Below are 19,237 nucleotides of genomic sequence, written 5' to 3' on the forward strand. Positions count from 1 at the left end.
TCTCAAAAAATTAGCATATCATGAAAAGGGTCTCTAAACGAGCTATTAACCTAATCATCTGAATCAACTAATTAACTCTAAACACCTGCAAAAGATTCCTGAGGCTTTTAAAAACTCCCAGCCTGTTTCATTACTCAAAACCGCAATCATGGGTAAGACTGCCGACCTGACTGCTGTCCAGAAGGCCATCATTGACACCCTCAAGCAAGAGGGTAAGACACAGAAAGAAATTTCTGAACAAATAGGCTGTTCCCAGAGTGCTGTATCAAGGCACCTCAGTGGGAAGTCTGTGGGAAGGAAACAGTGTGGCAAAAAACGCTGCACAATGAGAAGAGGTGACCGGACCCTGAGGAAGATTGTGGAGAAGGACCGATTCCAGACCTTGGGGGACCTGTGGAAGCAGTGGACTGAGTCTGGAGTAGAAACATCCAGAGCCACTGTGCACAGGCACCAGAAACAGCGGCAGAAGCGCCTGACCTGGGCTACAGAGAAGCAGCACTGGACTGTTGCTCAGTGGTCCAAAGTACTTTTTTCGGATGAAAGCAAATTTTGCATGTCATTCGGAAATCAAGGAGCCAGAGTCTGGAGGAAGACTGGGGAGAAGGAAATGCCAAAATGCCTGAATTCCAGTGTCAAGTACCCACAGTCAGTGATGGTCTGGGGTGCCATGTCAGCTGCTGGTGTTGGTCCACTGTGTTTTATCAAGGGCAGGGTCAATGCAGCTAGCTATCAGGAGATTTTGGAGCACTTCATGCTTCCATCTGCTGAAAAGCTTTATGGAGATGAAGATTTCATTTGTCAGGACGACCTGGCACCTGCTCACAGTGCCAAAACCACTGGTAAATGGTTTACTGACCATGGTATTACTGTGCTCAATTGGCCTGCCAACTCTCCTGACCTGAACCCCATAGAGAATCTGTGGGTTATTGTGAAGAGAAAGTTGAGAGACGCAAGACCCAACACTCTGGATGAGCTTAAGGCCGATATCGAAGCATCCTGGGCCTCCATAACACCTCAGCAGTGCCACAGGCTGATTGCCTCCATGCCACGCCGCATTGAAGCAGTCATTTCTGCAAAAGGATTCCCGACCAAGTATTGAGTGCATAACTGAACATAATTATTTGAAGGTTGACTTTTTTTGTATTAAAAACACTTCTTTTATTGGTCGGATGAAATATGCAAATTTTTTGAGATAGGAATTTTGGGTTTTCATGAGCTGTATGCCAAAATCATCAGTATTAAAACAATAAAAGACCTGAAATATTTCAGTTGGTGTGCAATGAATCTAAAATATATGAAAGTTAAATTTTTATTATTACATTATGGAAAATAATGAACTTTATCACAATATGCTAATTTTTTGAGAAGGACCTGTATGAGATCACATTGAACTCTAATGATGACACGCGTGAGCAGATCTGCAGTGACTGAGGAGAGGAAGAATTACACAGATCACAATCCAGATGCACTCTAAATATTCCAAACAGCTTCATCTTATGTAGATCGCATATTTTCTTTAGCAGCTATACTGCAGAAAATTGTTATCTGAGAATACGTCTTATATTTAAGATACATTCTCTTAAAGCAAGTCTAAAAATCTCATATGTTGCTTCTCAAGTAAATGTATCTTGTTTTAAGGATTTTTAAACAATTTCAAATGGTAAACAAGACAAAAACACTTGATAACATTAGTTTTTTTTGCAGTGAATTTCTTTACTTAATTAAAATTAATAAAAAGTATTTTCCCCGTTAATTCAGTGATTGTCATTTAGAGGTATTTTTGAAAGCTGATTTTGTCCTTTTTATTGTTAGTAAGCATGTTTAATACAACCTTTTAAGTTGGGGCACAAGCTGAATAATTGATTAAGAGCTAATGATTAATCGTTGCAATAATTGCTGAATAGTTGAATAATCATTATAATAATCGTTAGATTAATCGATTATCAAAATAATCGTTAGTTTCAGCCCTATTGGTGACGAGTATTAATATAAAATAAACTTATTCTGTGGTTTAAAAGACTGTATGAGTAATTTTTTGAGCGAAAATAAATTACAGACGCTTGACCAGTGAAGCCTGTGTCAGCACGACAGCTGATTTGAATCTGGCAGCTTGTAACGTATCTGGCTGTAACATATGCGTGATGCTACTTTACCGGGCCCAGTTATTAACCATCACATATGTGTGACGGTGCATATGAAAGGATTGAAGGACTAACTTGTGTTTTACTACATGTTTTTAATTTTATTTTATAATATTACAAATCATAACGGTCAGTCCGTAACAATCCAATTAGGTGATCCAGGCTGTTTAAACTGTCAGGAGATTGCTGCTGTTCGCTCTGGACCCGCAACTTCAAGGTGTATACGGAGGTAGGATGAAAATAGAATGCTTTTCAAACTGTTCTGAGACCAGTTTCCTTAAGAGTTCTATTTATTAAAAACAGTTGTCAGTTAAGCCATTAACTGATTAGGCAGCAAGATAGCAAGTCACCTGCTTACATTTTTGGTTGCTGCCCAAGTTAAAAGTGCGTCCTGTGCTCTATAAGTTAATGTCTTATTCACTATGCACTGTATGTACAATTGGTTTGATTACGTTTTTCTTGAGTAAATGCGATTGTATGATTGATTAATGCACACATGCCATCCATGGTTGCTGGACTACTGTGTATACTGATATTTTATACCTTCTTCCTAATATATTACCAATTTCTTTATGTGCAAATAAATAACAAAAATTTTATGACTAAACAGAAATCTGAAGAAACTGCAATCTACCATGTAAAATACAATATTATTTATTAGTCGTGTCTAAAATTGAGTAAATATAGTGCTAAAAAAGATATTTTTCTTTTTTGCAATTTTATGTTTGTTATTTACTTTATTAAGTTGTTTTAAAAAAATGCATAAAAAAAAAAAAACATTTAGGTTGACCACAAATATATATACTATATATTAGGGCTGTTAGTAGATGAAAAGTTTTTAGCACGATTAATAATTTTTCATAGTTAATAGTGATTAATCTCAGATTTGAATAGTAAAATTTGACTCTCTCTCTCTATATATATATATATGTATGTATATATAACACAGCCGCACCTCTGACTAAAATGGCCCTCAAATGTCCAAATAGTCAAAAACCGGGAAAAGATTGTCTGGTATGTGCTGCCGAATGTTCAGCAATTCGTGTCACATTACACACATAAATTACGCAGTAAAATGATTCTCGACTAGAGTTCTCCAGAGAGCATTTCCATTTGCAATGGCAGCACAACACTTTTGTTCATCCTCTTTTGGGTGATCTTCTTCAGACTCTTGTGGTAGCTTATCTCCAAGATTTTCCAAAATTACATAATACTGATACAGCAACAATGACTGTCAATGTTGTCTCAAGCTTTGTTCGAAGCACATTCTGCATGCAAGGAAATCTTTTTTTCCAAACAATGCACACTCTCCACAAGAACTCTTGCTGCAATGTGACAGGTTTTGTACCGTTTCTCAGTTGGTGTTATTGGGTTCAAGAGGGGGGATCATCAGGTAGGCATGACAAGAATATACATTACCATCTACCAGGCAGTGCTGAAATGCACGGATTTCAAGAAAAGCACACAGGCAGCTGTTGTTAAAGATCCTGCTGTCATGTGTTGATCCTGGCCATCGAGCTACAATGTTGGTAATTTGGGCTTTCTCATCACATTACATTTGTACATTGATAGAGCAGTAGTCTTTCCTGTTGCGAAACAGCTCTCTGTTTTCTCCACCAGGTTTTTGAATGGTAATGTGGGTGCCACCCACCCTAAGAGTTTCAATGTGCATTTCACAGTGCTCCAGTTCAGCGAACATCAACAAGCATCTCTCGGTTTCTTTAGCACATACATGCTGTGTGAGATTGAAATTAATATTTCTTTTTACTTTTGTGTAAATGAACAGAAAGGATGTTAAGAAACATTATTGTAAACATTATAATGATGAAAAAGTAGATCTCATTCCATAGAATTATGAGCATCTCTGCTGTTAATGGTGTCGATGGAAGCTTTTCTGTATTTGACTACCATATGTGACAATAGCGGCCTCCCCTACTAAGTGCAGTTTACATTTCTGTCACAGAGAATTGAGTTGAGTGCATAGGTACACTATTACGTTGGGCATCAGTCATAATTTTTTAAAAATATATAACATAAACTTTGACATGTTACTTCAACATGTAACTTTAAATGTCATTTAGTAACTTTTTTACTCTGAATGAATGTGAATGACCAATTTACTTGTTCGGTGGACAAGCACATGACAGTGCTTTATGTCGAGCCCTGGCTCAAATGTATGCTCTAGTTGATTTTAAGTTTTGACCATTTGTCAAACTCTGTCTCGTTTATGCTTTGTGGGTGTGACTTTTTTGCTGTGTCATCACCATTCATATCTATAAAACCAGTGTGTTTATGATTAAATTATTATTAGCACAAAATTGTTTACAATAGCACAAATTTCTTCATAGATCTAGCCTCTTAATTTTGTTTTCAAATTGCACCAGATTGATGCATTTTACTTTAAATGTACAAAACTTTCTTAAGGGGAGAGTCCCTAGAGTGTCCAAGGTCCACCCACCAGTCTCACAAAATCCTGTGGGAAACACTGCTGTTGTATTACTGGCACTGTGATCAGAACTACTTTTTTCTCCCAGTTGAGACAGAAGGGAGAAACAGTGTCACCAGGAGTTTGTGGAGAGGTTTTGACTGTGGGAATGCATGTGAAAAACAAATCTTTCTGCAGGCAAAATCCTGTTGCCCATCATGTGGGTATATTGTTTTCTGCTCTGTGTTCTGTCTGATGTCTCTCTCTCTTTCTGGGTATGAATCTGTGCATTTGTCCATGTGCTGTAAATGGTAAACACATTTTACATACATTCTTCATATGTATGTGTGTCCATGTTTCCTGCACTGCTTTGCATCATGTTGAATCTATATAAATAAATAAATTCTATTAGTTGTGAACTTACAATCAGTATTAGATGTGATGAGATGAGATACAAAGGCAGTTAGTATTGTGTTTTTTAAACCTGTTAAGTTCATGTTTGGGTTCGTGTTTGTAGCACCTTGTGTAGTAAATTGGGATAGTGTGTTTGTGTCTGTCAAATGTGTTTGGCTATATGTATGCTGAAGGTCACTTATTGTTAATGACAGGCCTGTTTTAATGCATAAAGTAATACTGCGTGTGAACATCTCATGGATTGTCCTTTCCTATTAGCTCTCATAGGGTTGTGATTATGTTTCCATGGAAACACTAATGCGTAGTGACAACAGTCCATATGTCGCTGCTAGAGTTGTCATTTGTAGTAACATTAAATGCAGATAAATGTGCATACCGGGACTAAGTAGCAAGATATGTCACAAACACATGCTCATGCACATGGTACTCAGCTTCATTGAATCTTCCTGAATCATTTGCAAAATAAAGATCACATAATACAATCATCTTGTTGTTAAACCCTCACACACAAACACAATGATTACATATAAACAGGGAAGTACCTTAGATGTCTTCTGTTGTTTTATTTAAATCTAATTATAATTCCTAGACTTACCCTACCACCAAAATATTTCTTTTATTTTGTATTGAATTTTCCACTTGAGGACTTCCCAGAATGGAGGTTTTGTCAGATCCAAACTAGTGTGCTCATTACACACACTTGTCATATGTCATCTTTTAAACAATGACTTCTCTTTCATTTTTCATCAATGACTTCACATCTTTAAGCATGTGAATTGCTAACTTCGCTCTGGCACTGCCTATTATGGCTTTTGAACGGAGAGAGAGAATATGTGTTTGTGTGTGTGTTCAGGAAGAGTACTTAAACTTGGGATCCCCTCCTACACACACACACACACACACACACACACACACACACACACACACACACACGTTGGTGCAGCTATTATGAGGACTCTCTGTAGACATAATTATTTTATACTGTACAAAATATAGATTCTGTCCCCTAAACCTAACCCTCACAAAAATCTTTCTGCATTTTGACATTTTCAATAAAACATAGTTTAGTCTGTTTTTTAAGCAATTTGAATTATGGGGACACCAATAATGTCCTCACAAACCACAATTATAGCATAGTACTCTTATAATTAATAGTTTTTAACCTAAAAAAAAGTCGTCGTAAACCACTTAAACCTGCCCCCCCCCCCACACACACACACACACTTGCTTTTGCTAATATGCTCCTGTACAATGATACCTATAGTTCTGAAAGCTCCATCTTGTGTATAGGTAGAGGAACTGCAATAACAGACGAAGCATTATATGGAATGTGAAGTTGTGCTATTTGCATAGAAACTGATCTGTTGATTTTGGAGCACTGGTGCGTGAACTGAACTGTATTTCTCTGTTAGACCTGTCGAAGAATCGACTGATTGACATCCCATCAGAGGTGTGCCAACTGGTCTCCCTGGAAACGCTGAACCTCTATCACAACTGCATCAAAAGCATCCCAGATACCATCATCAGTCTACAGTCCCTTACCTGCTTAAACATCAGGTAATAATGCACACACACAAAGTGTAGAATGAAGTGTTCTGTCTCTTAACAAGGAGCACTGCTCCTCTTGTAAACAATAACGCACTTCCTGCCTCCTCCTCCACATGACCCGTGACCTTACCAACGAGCTTATGTCATCCCTCTCTTAAGCATGCGTCACAGAGATGTATGGAAGCAAACATTTGTAGTTAAAATTATATAAGTATTGTTTTGTTTCTAAAAAGAATCATTTGTAGAGTCTTGTGGATTATTTTGATGCACTCTAAATATGCATTTTGCACCATCATTCACTTGCATTGTTTGAAGGAGGAGGCCTGAAATGAAATCCTAAAAATCTTCATTTCTGTTTTGATGTAGAAAGAAACTTGTTTTCATTTTTTGGTGAACTGTGCCTTTAATATTGCATCGAGAAAATGTGATAAAGTTTGAGTATGCCTAGCATGGTGTGCAAGCATACAATACTGCTCATAATACTTCTGCAGTGTGCCAATGTTCTGTATGCACAAAATATCTGGATCACCACAAAATGTGCAGTTTACAACCAGAGCACACTGTGTCCGATAATGTGTAACCATATTAATTTCCAAGGTGATAGCTGAATATTCCTTGCTTAATTAAACATGCAATATATTGTAACATCAGGTTTTATTTATTGACACCATAAATCATTCTGGGTACGCAGCAGCGCTACAATAATAAGGTAATGTATCAACAATGTATAACAAGTATATGTTTTCAGTTTCATGATTTGGGTTCATGTAGTCTTTGGTTTAATGTTTGTGGTTTTGAAATATACCTTTAACTCACCTCATACACGTTATTAATAGTAATGTTATTGTTACATGAATGCTTTTTAGATACATAGCCATACATTAGTATCATACAGTAGATCACGTCACAAAACAAATATCAGTCAAGTCCACCAAAACAAAATGATGTGAGTGTGTGTGTGTGTGTATACACACACACACACACACACACACACACACATACAGCACACACACACACACACACACACACACACACACACACACACACACACACACACACACTGTTAGGCCTAATGTTCTCTCTCTTTCCCTCTCTCTCCAGCAGAAAGCCTGATATTCTCACTGTATTAATTAGCACTGGAATTTGTTTCGTAAATAGTTAATGAAACACTAAGCTCTCATGGTTTGAGAAAAGAGAAAAAAAAAATGGACTTGAAAAATCAAGCAAAAAAGCAAAGAGTGAGAACATGAAAAATGGACGAAAGATAAAAATATAGAAGAGACAAAATTGCAAGAGAAACACTGGGACATACAAACACTTTGATTTATCACTACAATATATCCTTCAACACACACACAGTCACAATTTTATATTTGTCTGTCTTCTTCTAGCCATAACAGGAAAATTCCACAGTTCATCTAATACTTTTCATGAACACATTTACAATTTCCTGAAGTTTCTCTTTTTCCTGTTAAATGCTGCCTTTCTACAGTTATGTTCACTCAAAATTGATGAAGTGTTACAAGACAACTAGGACACACATGCCCAAAGAAAACAGATTATTAATCGTTTATTTTGGATGTTAGTGTTGTATGAGATAATAATATGCATAAGCCTCTCTTCCTCTCTGTAACACTCTACAACAGTTATGTAGTGACTTAATTCAAATAATTTCACCCATACATTTACTATACTCTAAGTGTAAACACCCAAAGTGGTTTATTCTGAAATAATGACATTATGACTGTACATTATCCTACTTATTACACGGATACTTACCAACTAAATAAATAAATGGACATGCCATATTCATTTGAGTTTAAACCATTTTATTTTGTGAGAAGAAGTTGCACGCGGTGAGAGAGAAAGGAAGTCACAGCCATGTAGGAAATCGGTGCCTGAGACAACCATCAATTACTGAAATAATTACTAGTTAGAGTAAATCTTAATGGTATAAAATTAAGTAAAATATACTTAATTTCATGACATAATATTGATTTAAGTCAGTGAGTAAATTTAATGTAAAAAACTTTGTAAATATAGTATTTTTTTTTCTTACAAAATGATAGACATGTAATAAAATTTACATGGACATATTATTAGAACATGTCACATGTTGAACATTCCTTACAAAACATATTAAATCATGTACCACATGGCATAAAGAAGTCTCCCACAGGGAAGCTTAATGGATGCTAAGTAACAAAATCACCTTGCATTAACAAAGATATTAATTTGTTATTCAAGCCCATTTTATTAACCAGTTACATTTACTCAAATTAGCAAATAAAAATAACAAGGTTTTCTACTTTAGTATTGATACACATTGATGATGATGATGATGATGATGACACATTATAAAGATAACAAACAATTAAAACATATTATTTACTTATTATTAAAGAAAATAAATGTACATTTTTACATGTTTGAATGTAGAACTTACTTTATATTTTCAAGTTAAACTAATTTATTCAGTGTAGAAAGTACTTTTTTTGCTATATTTACTTCCCCACAAAATATTTTTTCAGTGCACATTAGCAGCCTTTAGCCACAAATATTTGACCACTTAAATGATATGATTGATCAATCAGAAGCAAGTATTCCACATATACATGTCTGCTTTTAGTATCATTTAGAAAAAAGTTCTAACATGTTTTGATTGAACATTGTTATTCTGTAGTCGGAACCAGTTGTCAGTGCTGCCAGCGTGTGTGTGTGGTCTACCATTGCGAGTGCTCATTGCCAGCAATAACAAACTCAATGCACTTCCAGAAAGCATTGGCCTGCTCACCAATCTCATGGAACTGGTAAGTGTGAGTGTGTATGCTTTAACTCTGATATCTGCATACAAGGGCTTAGATTCCAGGGGGGATGGGGGGAGGTGACACCCCCAATAAGCAAAACAAGCAAGTACAACCCCCCCAATATTTATACCATGATCAATGGTAAATGCTTCATGCTACAACCCCCCAATGTTCAAGCCAAATCTACGCCATTGTCTGCATATGTTTGATATGTTATATTTACATCTGCTAAAATGTTGACTTACTCTTGCTTGACTTGGCTCATATCTGTTTATACTGAATGCACTGCTTTTCAAAAGTTTTCTTTTACTCTCAGTTTTTCTCTCTGCCATGCAAGAATAAAAATAAACATCTACTATAGTTTAAAACGCGCAAGGCAGAATTAATATGCATGAACTTTAGGAAGAAAAATATGTATTTAATCGGTTTCATGGTTTCACATTTAATACATGAGATATGGTACATCTTTGAATATTTTTGTGATGGGTGAATCACAGTTTTAACCTTTTCATGAGTAGGGTCTAAATTCCCCTGCATTGCCCCATAGAGTGAGTTATTTCCACACGTGACACTGCACAGCCAGTAGAGAGGGGCAGAGTGTGGATGAGAATAATTTTTTATTTGAATTTAGATTTCTTGTCATTTCAAAAAAATTAAATACTGTAGTAAACATGAACAAATGGGCTAAGTCTGCTGTGCTGTATTTAATTTGTATACATATTATTATAAAAAAATAAATGAACAAATAATATCAGCAGTCCGGTTTTCCTATGCACTGTTTGACATCTCAGGCCAAACTCCCGTGAAAATATAAACAAAATATAAAAAAGTATAAACTTTGATAGTGAACGCAAAGTGCTCCAGTTTCACTTAAACGTTTGTGTAATGGCAAATGTCCCTGGTTCTCATACATGCAGTGTTAATGACATGCAGTGATAAAGTGATGAAACAAAATCTCAAAGGTTTTGCTCCATGACATATAAGGGCTTGTGGGTTTAATCAGAGCATTAAAGTAGCGTGTGGAAGTAAAGAAAATAGGAAATACATTTTTTAATAAATATATAATAAAAATATAATATAATTATAATAAGATATAGCCTATATTAGATTTTTTATTTAAAAATCAGAGTGTAAAAAAACAAGTGTAAATGTAAAATTGACCAAAACTAAAATTGACAAAAAGAGAAAAGTATTTAGAAATATTTTGATTGTTCAAATGTTTAAAACATTTTTTATGTCATTCATAAGTTTTTAAAGCCTTAAAAGTAAATCATAGTTTATTCCTAAATAAATAGTTTATTTGATTTATATATTTGAAGTTAAATATGTGAAAATGACTTCTTAATATACAAGCTGTGAACTGTTATTGTGGTACTTTGGTAACAATTTGGCTGTTTGTTAATAAAATAAACGTATTATGTGCTTGAAAAGACTCTGAGTCTACTATGTAAACAAGGGCAGATGTTACTTTGGCCTAGTTATTAACCATCACGGATGAAAGGGTTAATTGAATAAATGCAAAGGACAGTTTGAGCTGATTCACGAAAATGAATCAAACTTACCAATGCCATTTTTTGCTACTGAAGTTTAAATGTGAGACACTATTTAATCAATAACAACACTGTAGAATGTAAATATATGCACATACACACTCACACTGTTTGGCCAAATGCTCTCTCTCTCTCTCTCTCTCTCTCTGTCTCTCCCTCTCTCACAAGCAGAACACTGTACAGTAATTATTAATTAATTAATGAATCCACATTAATAGGAATGGTCCCTCATTCATATAAAGCTAAATATAGTCCTATAAGCACTTAAAATAATGTATTGAAAGGTTTGTGAAGAATCTTGTGTTTGAGATTGAGAATAAGAGAAACTCTAACTTTTGCTCATCAGGATGTTAGCTGTAATGAAATCACAGCTCTTCCACGTCACATTGGTCGACTCAAAGCCTTGAGAGAAGTCGATGTGCACCGAAACCTTCTCTGTGTCCTACCAGATGGTGAGTATACAGTCAGTGGGTATGTAAGCACTATAGGTTATGTATGTGCATGTGTGTGTGTGTGTGTGTGTGTGTGTGTGTGTGTGTGTGCGATTTACAAGGACATTTTTTAGGTTGCAAACTGGTCATTACAACGGTATTATGCTATACATCTGGTTTATGAGGACATTTCTAGTGCCTCCATAATTCAAATCGCTTATAGAACATAATAAACTTTTTTTTTATGTAAAACTGCTGAATGTTTTTTGTGAGGGGTAGGATTAGGGGTAGGGTTAGGGGATAGAATATATAGTTCGTACAGGATAAAAAACGTTATGTCTATGGAGAGTCCTCATAATATAGCCGCACAAGATGTGTGTGCATGGGTGTGTGTGTTTGTGTTTCAGGGCTGTTGCCAGAATATAGTTTGGGTTGGCATTATGTTTTCATGGGGGGGGAATCTAGACCTGGGGGGGGCGGGGGCAGACCCAGACCCAGACCCAACAACCCAGTCAGTAGTTATACTGTAATATAGTAAACATCTCATAACCAAAACACCATTAAAAACAAAATAGTCCATCATTTATGGAACAAATAAGCCTATACAGTTAGTAAAAATGCATCGCCACATCGGAAGGTCTTCAATTCCAACACCACTTACAACACCACTTTTGTTAGAATTCTCAATAACATGCACCTGCTGCTCGGTCAATGACAAATCCAATACCTGTGTCTCATTAGGTCCATTCCCTCCTCCTTCTTCCTCACTCTCCACTCTGATTCACACTTTGTTGATGTTGGTCAAAGTTGATTATGACTCTTTAGACCACTTTTTTTATGTCCATGCTGCTACTAGTACTTGAGACTGCAGTGCGCACAGGAATCACGAGTTACGTAAGGTTATGACTGCTGATGATTAAGCTTGGGGAATTGCCATTGGCTGTTTAATTTTTATACTTTTATGAGGTAAGTCTGTGCAAGGTTTGGGGACTATTTGCAGATGCTGTTAATTATCATTTATACGTTTTTTGGATTATAATTCTGTTTCAAGTTCTGTTTAGTGTTATATGTACAGTTTTATGTTAAATGACAGTGTGTTATTTTAACCCTCTGGGGTCTGAGGGTGTTTTGGGCCCTGGAGAAGTTTTGACGTGCCTTGACATTTGTGCTTTTTTCAGTTGCTTAAAAACATAATAATGGCTAAAGTCTGGTAACACTGTATTCAGTACAAACTGGGCTACAATAATATGTGAGCAACATGTGTGTACATATTTGTATTTTTGAGAAAATAACGTTTATGTGTGGTTTTTGAATAAACAAAAATGTTAAGTCATTGAAATAAGGCAATATAACACATACTAAACATTTGTCCACAAGACTTTTGAAAACTGGATCTTGTAGCCTAGAGTTTTTGCTACAAAATGATGTGAAAACCATCCTGATCACTCATTTATACAAAAACATTTGTAATTTAAATTTTTTAAGACAGTTTTAGTGTTAGAAAGGTCATATGTGAGGAGGCGTGAATTATCATGAATATTGATGTAATTCACACCTGAGGAGACAAAGACCCCTCCCCTGGGCCTATCAATGAGGAATGTGACAGAAAGAGGAGGAATGTGACAGAAAGAGAATGAATATAAGGAGACTTAATTATCAAAATCAAGTTTTAAGTTAAAAGTAAATAAGTAATCTGACTATACATTTTCGTGTTTCAGAAATATGTTCACGAAAACAGAGACAGATAAAAGCGCACCATTTTTATTTTCTTTGTTTTACAAAAGCACAAGGTTTTGTTGTTATTGTGAGTGTACACAAATAAAAGTAGACCCTTTATAGTCTCTAATGATGTCTTACACTTATCTGTATGCCCCAAAATTACGGAGTATTTTATGTTGTTTCCGCTGTAATGACTAAAAAACAACTGGACGTGCCGGCGCGTTTGTCAACCCCAAAGGGTTAAGTTACCCTTGGGAAGGTCAGTGTTCCTATAAGTTAGGTTTGATATTGTTGCTGTGAAATGTTTTGTGCAGGCTACAAATACTAGGATGTTGAAGCGAAGAGAGGAAATTTTATCCAAAGACTAAATTATTATCTGACTTTGGCTGCATCTCAATTGGAAGGCTGCAGCCTCATTAGGCTGAATATTTCAGCTGCCACATCATCAAGCATTGTCTTAGGCCGTCTCAATTGTGAGCAGTGTTGGGGTAACACGATAAAAGTAATGTTATGGAATCAGATTACTTTTTCAAGTAACGAGTAAACGCAATATTTTTTTAATTTAGACCATAATATTTGTCCAGAGACTATTTATTAGAGACTAGTCACTTCTATTTAAATGAATGGGAGAAATTAGAACGCCCAACTAAGAGGCTCTAGCACCCAACAGATGTAGAAATGAAGTCCTGCCTTGCAGGTAAAATAGCCAATCACCTTTAGACAGACATTGCCTGTCAATCAACTCGCTTACATGCATGTGCATTTCGTGTTCTAGAGTAATATTAGGTCAACATTGTGTGAAACGCAGATGATTCATGTGTTAATACACTGTATTAAAAAAAATCAGTAAACGGGTTTAGGCTGAGGGATTATAAAACTAGTCTTCCACTGGCCATGGCATGATACACAGGGTGAAATACTCACTAAAATTCACAAACTGACTTATGCAGCTGAACTGCTCTTTGTTAGAGCTCCCTGTAACTGGGAGAATGGAATGAAAATAGCTGACTCTGGATCAATGCTCCGAGCAAATAACGTTACCCAACACTGATTGTGAGGACACTTCGCGTAGCCGAGTCAGATCGTCCTGGTCAGCCAACGCAACGTGTTGGAGAGTGCTAGCCACGCCTCCAACCTCCGAGCAAGGGGCACCAAGGGGACAGTCGCATTTGATGTACCTGCAGACGTGGCCTCGTGGTGGGGTGGAGCAGGAATTGCCACGTTGAGGAGCCCGGTGTCCCGAGCCTGTGGCTGTGCTGAAAGAACCGCTAAAGCAATTACCTTGCTCTACATGCCCACCATAGGACCGGTCAGCAACGGAGGAGGAGGCTGCGTGTCCTTGTGGTTCATCACAACCACCTGAGTGTATTTGTATATGTACCGCAGCTGGGTGCAGGATTGCAGGGAAACCGTATTCGTAGCATCCCGGCCGCAAATGTTCGGCCGTAAACACCAAGAGTGTGACCCAGGGAGTGAGGAAACCGCTCTTTTTTTTAAAGTGAGGGTACCACAGCTCTTGGGCATGCGGCAAAATTAACACAAAAGGAAACAAAAGATTCTCCTCCCAGCCCTCCAACGGGGGATGGAGTGGTCGGTGCACCACCTCCAAACTTACAGCGGGTCTCCTCGTCCCTGGGTCGCCCGTCTCAGGGGCTCTTTGAAGCCTTCCTGGGGTTCTTGGCACCAGTTTGTGGGACGGTGGGGCGTCAACTTCCTGTGGGGATCTGGTGGATCTGGCTGCGGTGGAGCTGGTGCGGTGGAGCTGGTGTTGCTGCCACAGGAGGATGCCCTCGGCGACGAGCAGACAGTGTGCGGGACCAAAAGTGGTTTGAACCATGCCAGAGCAGAATATGCTGGATAGCCTCCGTCTGCTTCTTGACCATCGAGAAAAGTCGAGAGCAAAGTCCTAGGCAGTGTTGCTGAACAGGCCAGCCTAGGAGATGAGGGCGTCAAGGAAGCAGACCTTGTTGGCATCCTTCATCTCAACTAGGTTAAGCCACAGGTTGTGCTCCTAACGCCCGTAGGGCGAGGTTGGTCGCTGAGCGCAGCTCCTGCATCACTCTCAGGTCAGGACTACCCTCATGTAGCTCTCTCAATGCCTTGGCTTGGTGGACTTGCAGGAGGGCCATGGCATGCAGGGCGAAGGTGGCCCGTCAAGTGGCAATGTAAGCCTTAGGTGTTATCGACAACGTAGACTTACAGGCCTTGGACGGGAGTCTCGGGCAATTCTGCCAGGTAGCTGCATTTTGTGGGCAAAAAGTTCTTTCAAAGTTCTTTACCTTTAGTGTGCTTTAGTAATTGTGTGTATTTGTGTGTGTTTTAGATTTGGCAGATCTACCTCTGGTCAAGTTTGACTTCTCCTGTAATAAGGTTTCCACTATCCCTGTCTGCTATCGAAAAATGACCCACCTCCAATCACTACAACTAGAAAACAATCCCCTTCAGAGTCCACCTGCACAGGTAACACACACGTTTACTTATCTATCTAAATGCAGACACACTATGGACTTTTCTTTTGCTGTTTTATGTAAAGCTTATTATCATTACTGTTCCTAAAAGAAAACTTATTGCAGTATTTACTATATGTATACAGTGTATTCATAAAGTATTCAGACCCCTTCTTTTTTCACATTTTGTTATGTTGCAGCCTTATGCATAAATCATTTTAATTATGTTTATGTATTTAGACTCTTAACCCAGTACTTAGTTGAAGCACCTTTGGCAGCGATTACAGCCTCAAGTCTTTTTGGGTATTTTTTTAAAAATGTTTTTGGCAGACGCTTTTATCCAAAGCGACTTAAAGAGCCCTTATTTAGCTGAAACAGCATTTAAATGTAACAAAAACTTGCTTATTAGGACATGTTTCAAATTTCAGTACTCTGAATCCTGGCTGACAAGTCTGGAAACAGTCCCACAAGTAAAATATGTACATGTTTATATAAAATAGCATGTCAACTAATGAAAAGTAAATTACTTACTCGTCCAAAATTGTATCCTCGTCTGGATCAAGTCTCTCTTCAAAATACAAACGTTCATCGGAGTCCCGCTCTTCTTCTGTGGAAAATGTTAACTCTTCCTTACTATCCAGGAGTTTCCTCACCTGTGTATTGTTACAAACACTCAGAAAATAATTGTGTTTACATCAAACCTCACTGTCGGGGGCGTTTACCATTTGCCTTGATCGCTTCAGTACATTAGCGTATGAATGGCATGCTCTGCTGGTGGGTGTGATCACATTAGCTATAATGAGCTGAGCCAGGAAAACTGTACATCACTTTGTTTCATACAGATTACACTGCAGGAGAATATTTGTTTTAAATTTGATTTAAAAGTAGAAATTTTAAGCTTTCTTTAGACATATGTTTCATGTTTGTGTGATAAGTATTCACGGAGTTTCAGTTAATTTTTGTGACGTGTTTCACAAAATATGCTTGTGGAGACAGACTTCTGATAGCTCACCCTTTTTATTTACTTTATTTTACAAAGCACAAGGTTTTGTTGTTATTGTGAGTGTTCACAAATAAAAGTAGACCCTTTATAGTCCCTAATGATGTCTTAAACATATCTATATGCCCCAAAATGAGTATTTTATGTTGTTTCCACTGTAATGACGAAAATATCCAGCAGGACGCGCCGGCTTTTTGCATTTTGCTGCATTCAGCTTTCCTTCAACCCTGACCAGTCCCTGTCTATAAAAAAATACTCCCATAGCATGATGCTACCATCACCATGCTTCACCGTTGGGATTGTACTGCACAGGTGATGAGCGGTGCTTGTTTCCTCAAGACATGATGCTTGGAATTGAGGCCAGACAGTTCAATCTTTGTTTCATCAGAAAAGAGACTCTTGTTTCTCACAGTCCTTTAGGTGCTTTTTTGCAAATTCCAAGTGGGCTTTCGTGTGTCTTGCACTGAGAAGAGGTTTCCGTCTGGCCACTCTGCCAGAAAGCCCAGCTTGATGGAGTGTTGCAGTGATGGTTGTCCTTCTGCAAGTTTCTCCCATCTCCACACATGATCTCTGGAGCTCAGCCATAGTGACCATTGGGTTCTTGGTCACCTCTCTTACCAAGGCCCTTCTCCCCCGATTGCTCAGTTTGGCTGGGTGGACAGATCTAGGAAGATTCCTGGTTATTCCAAACTTTCATTTAAGAATGATGGAGGCCTTTGTGCTTTTGGGAAACTTCAGTGCAGCCGAATTTTATTTGTAGCCTTCCCCAGATCTGTGCATCCACACAATCTTGTCTCAGAGCTCTGCAGTCATTTCCTTTGACCTCATGGCTTGGGTTTTTTCAGCTGTGAGACCTTATAAAGACAGGTGTGTGTCAATGTGATATTTCTTTTTTTTATTTTTAATAAATGTGCAAAGTTATCACAAATCTTGTTTTTGTTTTGTCATTATGGGGTATGGAGTGTAGATTGATGTGGGAAAAAATTAGGGCTGGGACGGTTACCGCATTACCGCAATACCGCGGTCACGTGACTCCAACCGCGGGTCTGAGCTTGTCACCGTCGTCACCGCAAAAAAAAACAAAAAAAAAACATTGGCCTGCACATGTGTGCACGTTGTGTCTAATGACATGGATTCGTTGTGTCTAATGACATGGATTCATTGATTCTAATGATATGGATTATGTCTAATGATATTAGCCTACATGGATTCAAGGTTTTCTAAACAAAACTTATCAAAATATGGAGCAAATCCGACCTTTCATGAGTTGGGGAGCCTAATGTTCCATGACACATAATAACATTCCATTTGTATTAGAGATGCGCGGATGGGCTATTATTATTTAATCCGCAACCGCATCACAAAACTCATCTGTCCGCACCAACGCTTTTTTGATAAATTTTCAAAACCGCATCCAGGGCGCTGACTGTTTTAAGGTCTGAGCGATGCAAGGCGCTGCTGCCGCGAGGCTAGAAAGCTCTTGGCTGTTCTAGAAAGGAGACTGATCCAATGCAGCAAAGATATTTTAAAGGCTAAAGTCCCTAGTAGGCTATAGCCTATTGGCTATGTTGTATCCCCAGAATATCAGCAGTGAAGTCTGTTTCCGATTGGCACAGGGATAAAAATAAATAAATAAATAGTAACGCACATCGGCAAACCTGACTACTAGGCTACTGTAGCCTAAAATTTTATCATTTTGTTTTGAATTTTGTTTAAAATGCATTTTAAGATTTCTATTTATTTCTCATGTCTGTGAGGCAGTAGGCCTAGCCGCGAGTTTCGGTTCATTTATGAGAGAGCTCACGCAGCAAGAGATCGTGATCGGCGCTTCCACGCCCTGCTGCTGATTATATGTCTGCTATATTTGCTTCTTATTTATTAATTCCAGGCAATTAGTTAATGAAACAGTGATTAAAATTAAGATACAATTTATACAAAACGAAATTTTAAGTTAAAGAAAGGCTTTCTACAAAACAAAACAATAAAGTGGTCAAAATCATGTCTGACCCATCTTCAATGCGAATGTATCTGAGAATAATCTTAAATAAGGAAATCTATACTGTGATTAGTTCATGCCAAATTACTGCTTGATGAAAATTTGACTATTTAAAATTGTGCTCGTTTTTTTTCTTCGGATGTAGGTGACAATATTTAAAGTCTGTCTATCAAAAGCTGACTTCTGATGTGTGTGCCAAAGTCTGTCGGGGGACTTCTCTGATCCAATGTAATGTATTTAATGCGGTTTACCGCTATACCATGAGAATATCTTGCTTTTCAACCGCGGTTAGAAAAAATCCATACCGCCCCAGCCCTAGAAAAAATATTTAGAGCATTTAGCATAAGGCTGCAACATAGCAAAATGTGAATACACATTCTGGTTTGAATACTTTATGAATGCACAGTATACTGTATATATATATATATATATATATATATATATATACACACACACACAGGGTTGGGAGGGTTACTTTTTAAATGTATTCCATTACAGATTACATAATACATGCTTAATATGTAATTTGTAACATATTCCTTTAGATTACTCAAGGTCAGTAACGTATTATAAATACTTTGGATTACTTCTTCAGCACTGGTAGATTTGTTCACTGGTTTTGACTTTAAAATCTCTGTTAGTACAGTATGACAAAATAAACGTAAAAATACATTCTCTGAAAAACCTAAATATCTTATGCGATTTTGTTTCTAAATCAAGATCAATCTAATTGATCTTGTTTTAAGGATTTTTTAATAA

The 19,237-nt window shown here is 37.5% G+C and overlaps 1 protein-coding gene across 6 annotated transcripts in view; it reads left to right on the forward strand.

Annotated features, from left to right (window-relative positions):
- Nucleotides 1-19,237, forward strand: part of LOC127659105 (leucine-rich repeat and calponin homology domain-containing protein 1-like) — an 80,001-nt gene that overhangs the window by 18,513 nt on the left and 42,251 nt on the right. For all 6 annotated transcript variants that reach the window (XM_052148750.1, XM_052148752.1, XM_052148754.1 and 3 more), the window contains exons 2-5: nucleotides 6,393-6,537; nucleotides 9,212-9,338; nucleotides 11,232-11,337; nucleotides 15,359-15,495. In XM_052148750.1, coding sequence (XP_052004710.1) covers nucleotides 6,393-6,537; nucleotides 9,212-9,338; nucleotides 11,232-11,337; nucleotides 15,359-15,495 — 515 coding nt within the window. The remainder of the gene's footprint in view (nucleotides 1-6,392; nucleotides 6,538-9,211; nucleotides 9,339-11,231; nucleotides 11,338-15,358; nucleotides 15,496-19,237) is intronic.

This window comes from Xyrauchen texanus, chromosome 18, assembly GCF_025860055.1.
Source record: "Xyrauchen texanus isolate HMW12.3.18 chromosome 18, RBS_HiC_50CHRs, whole genome shotgun sequence".
Lineage (NCBI taxonomy): Eukaryota > Metazoa > Chordata > Actinopteri > Cypriniformes > Catostomidae > Xyrauchen > Xyrauchen texanus.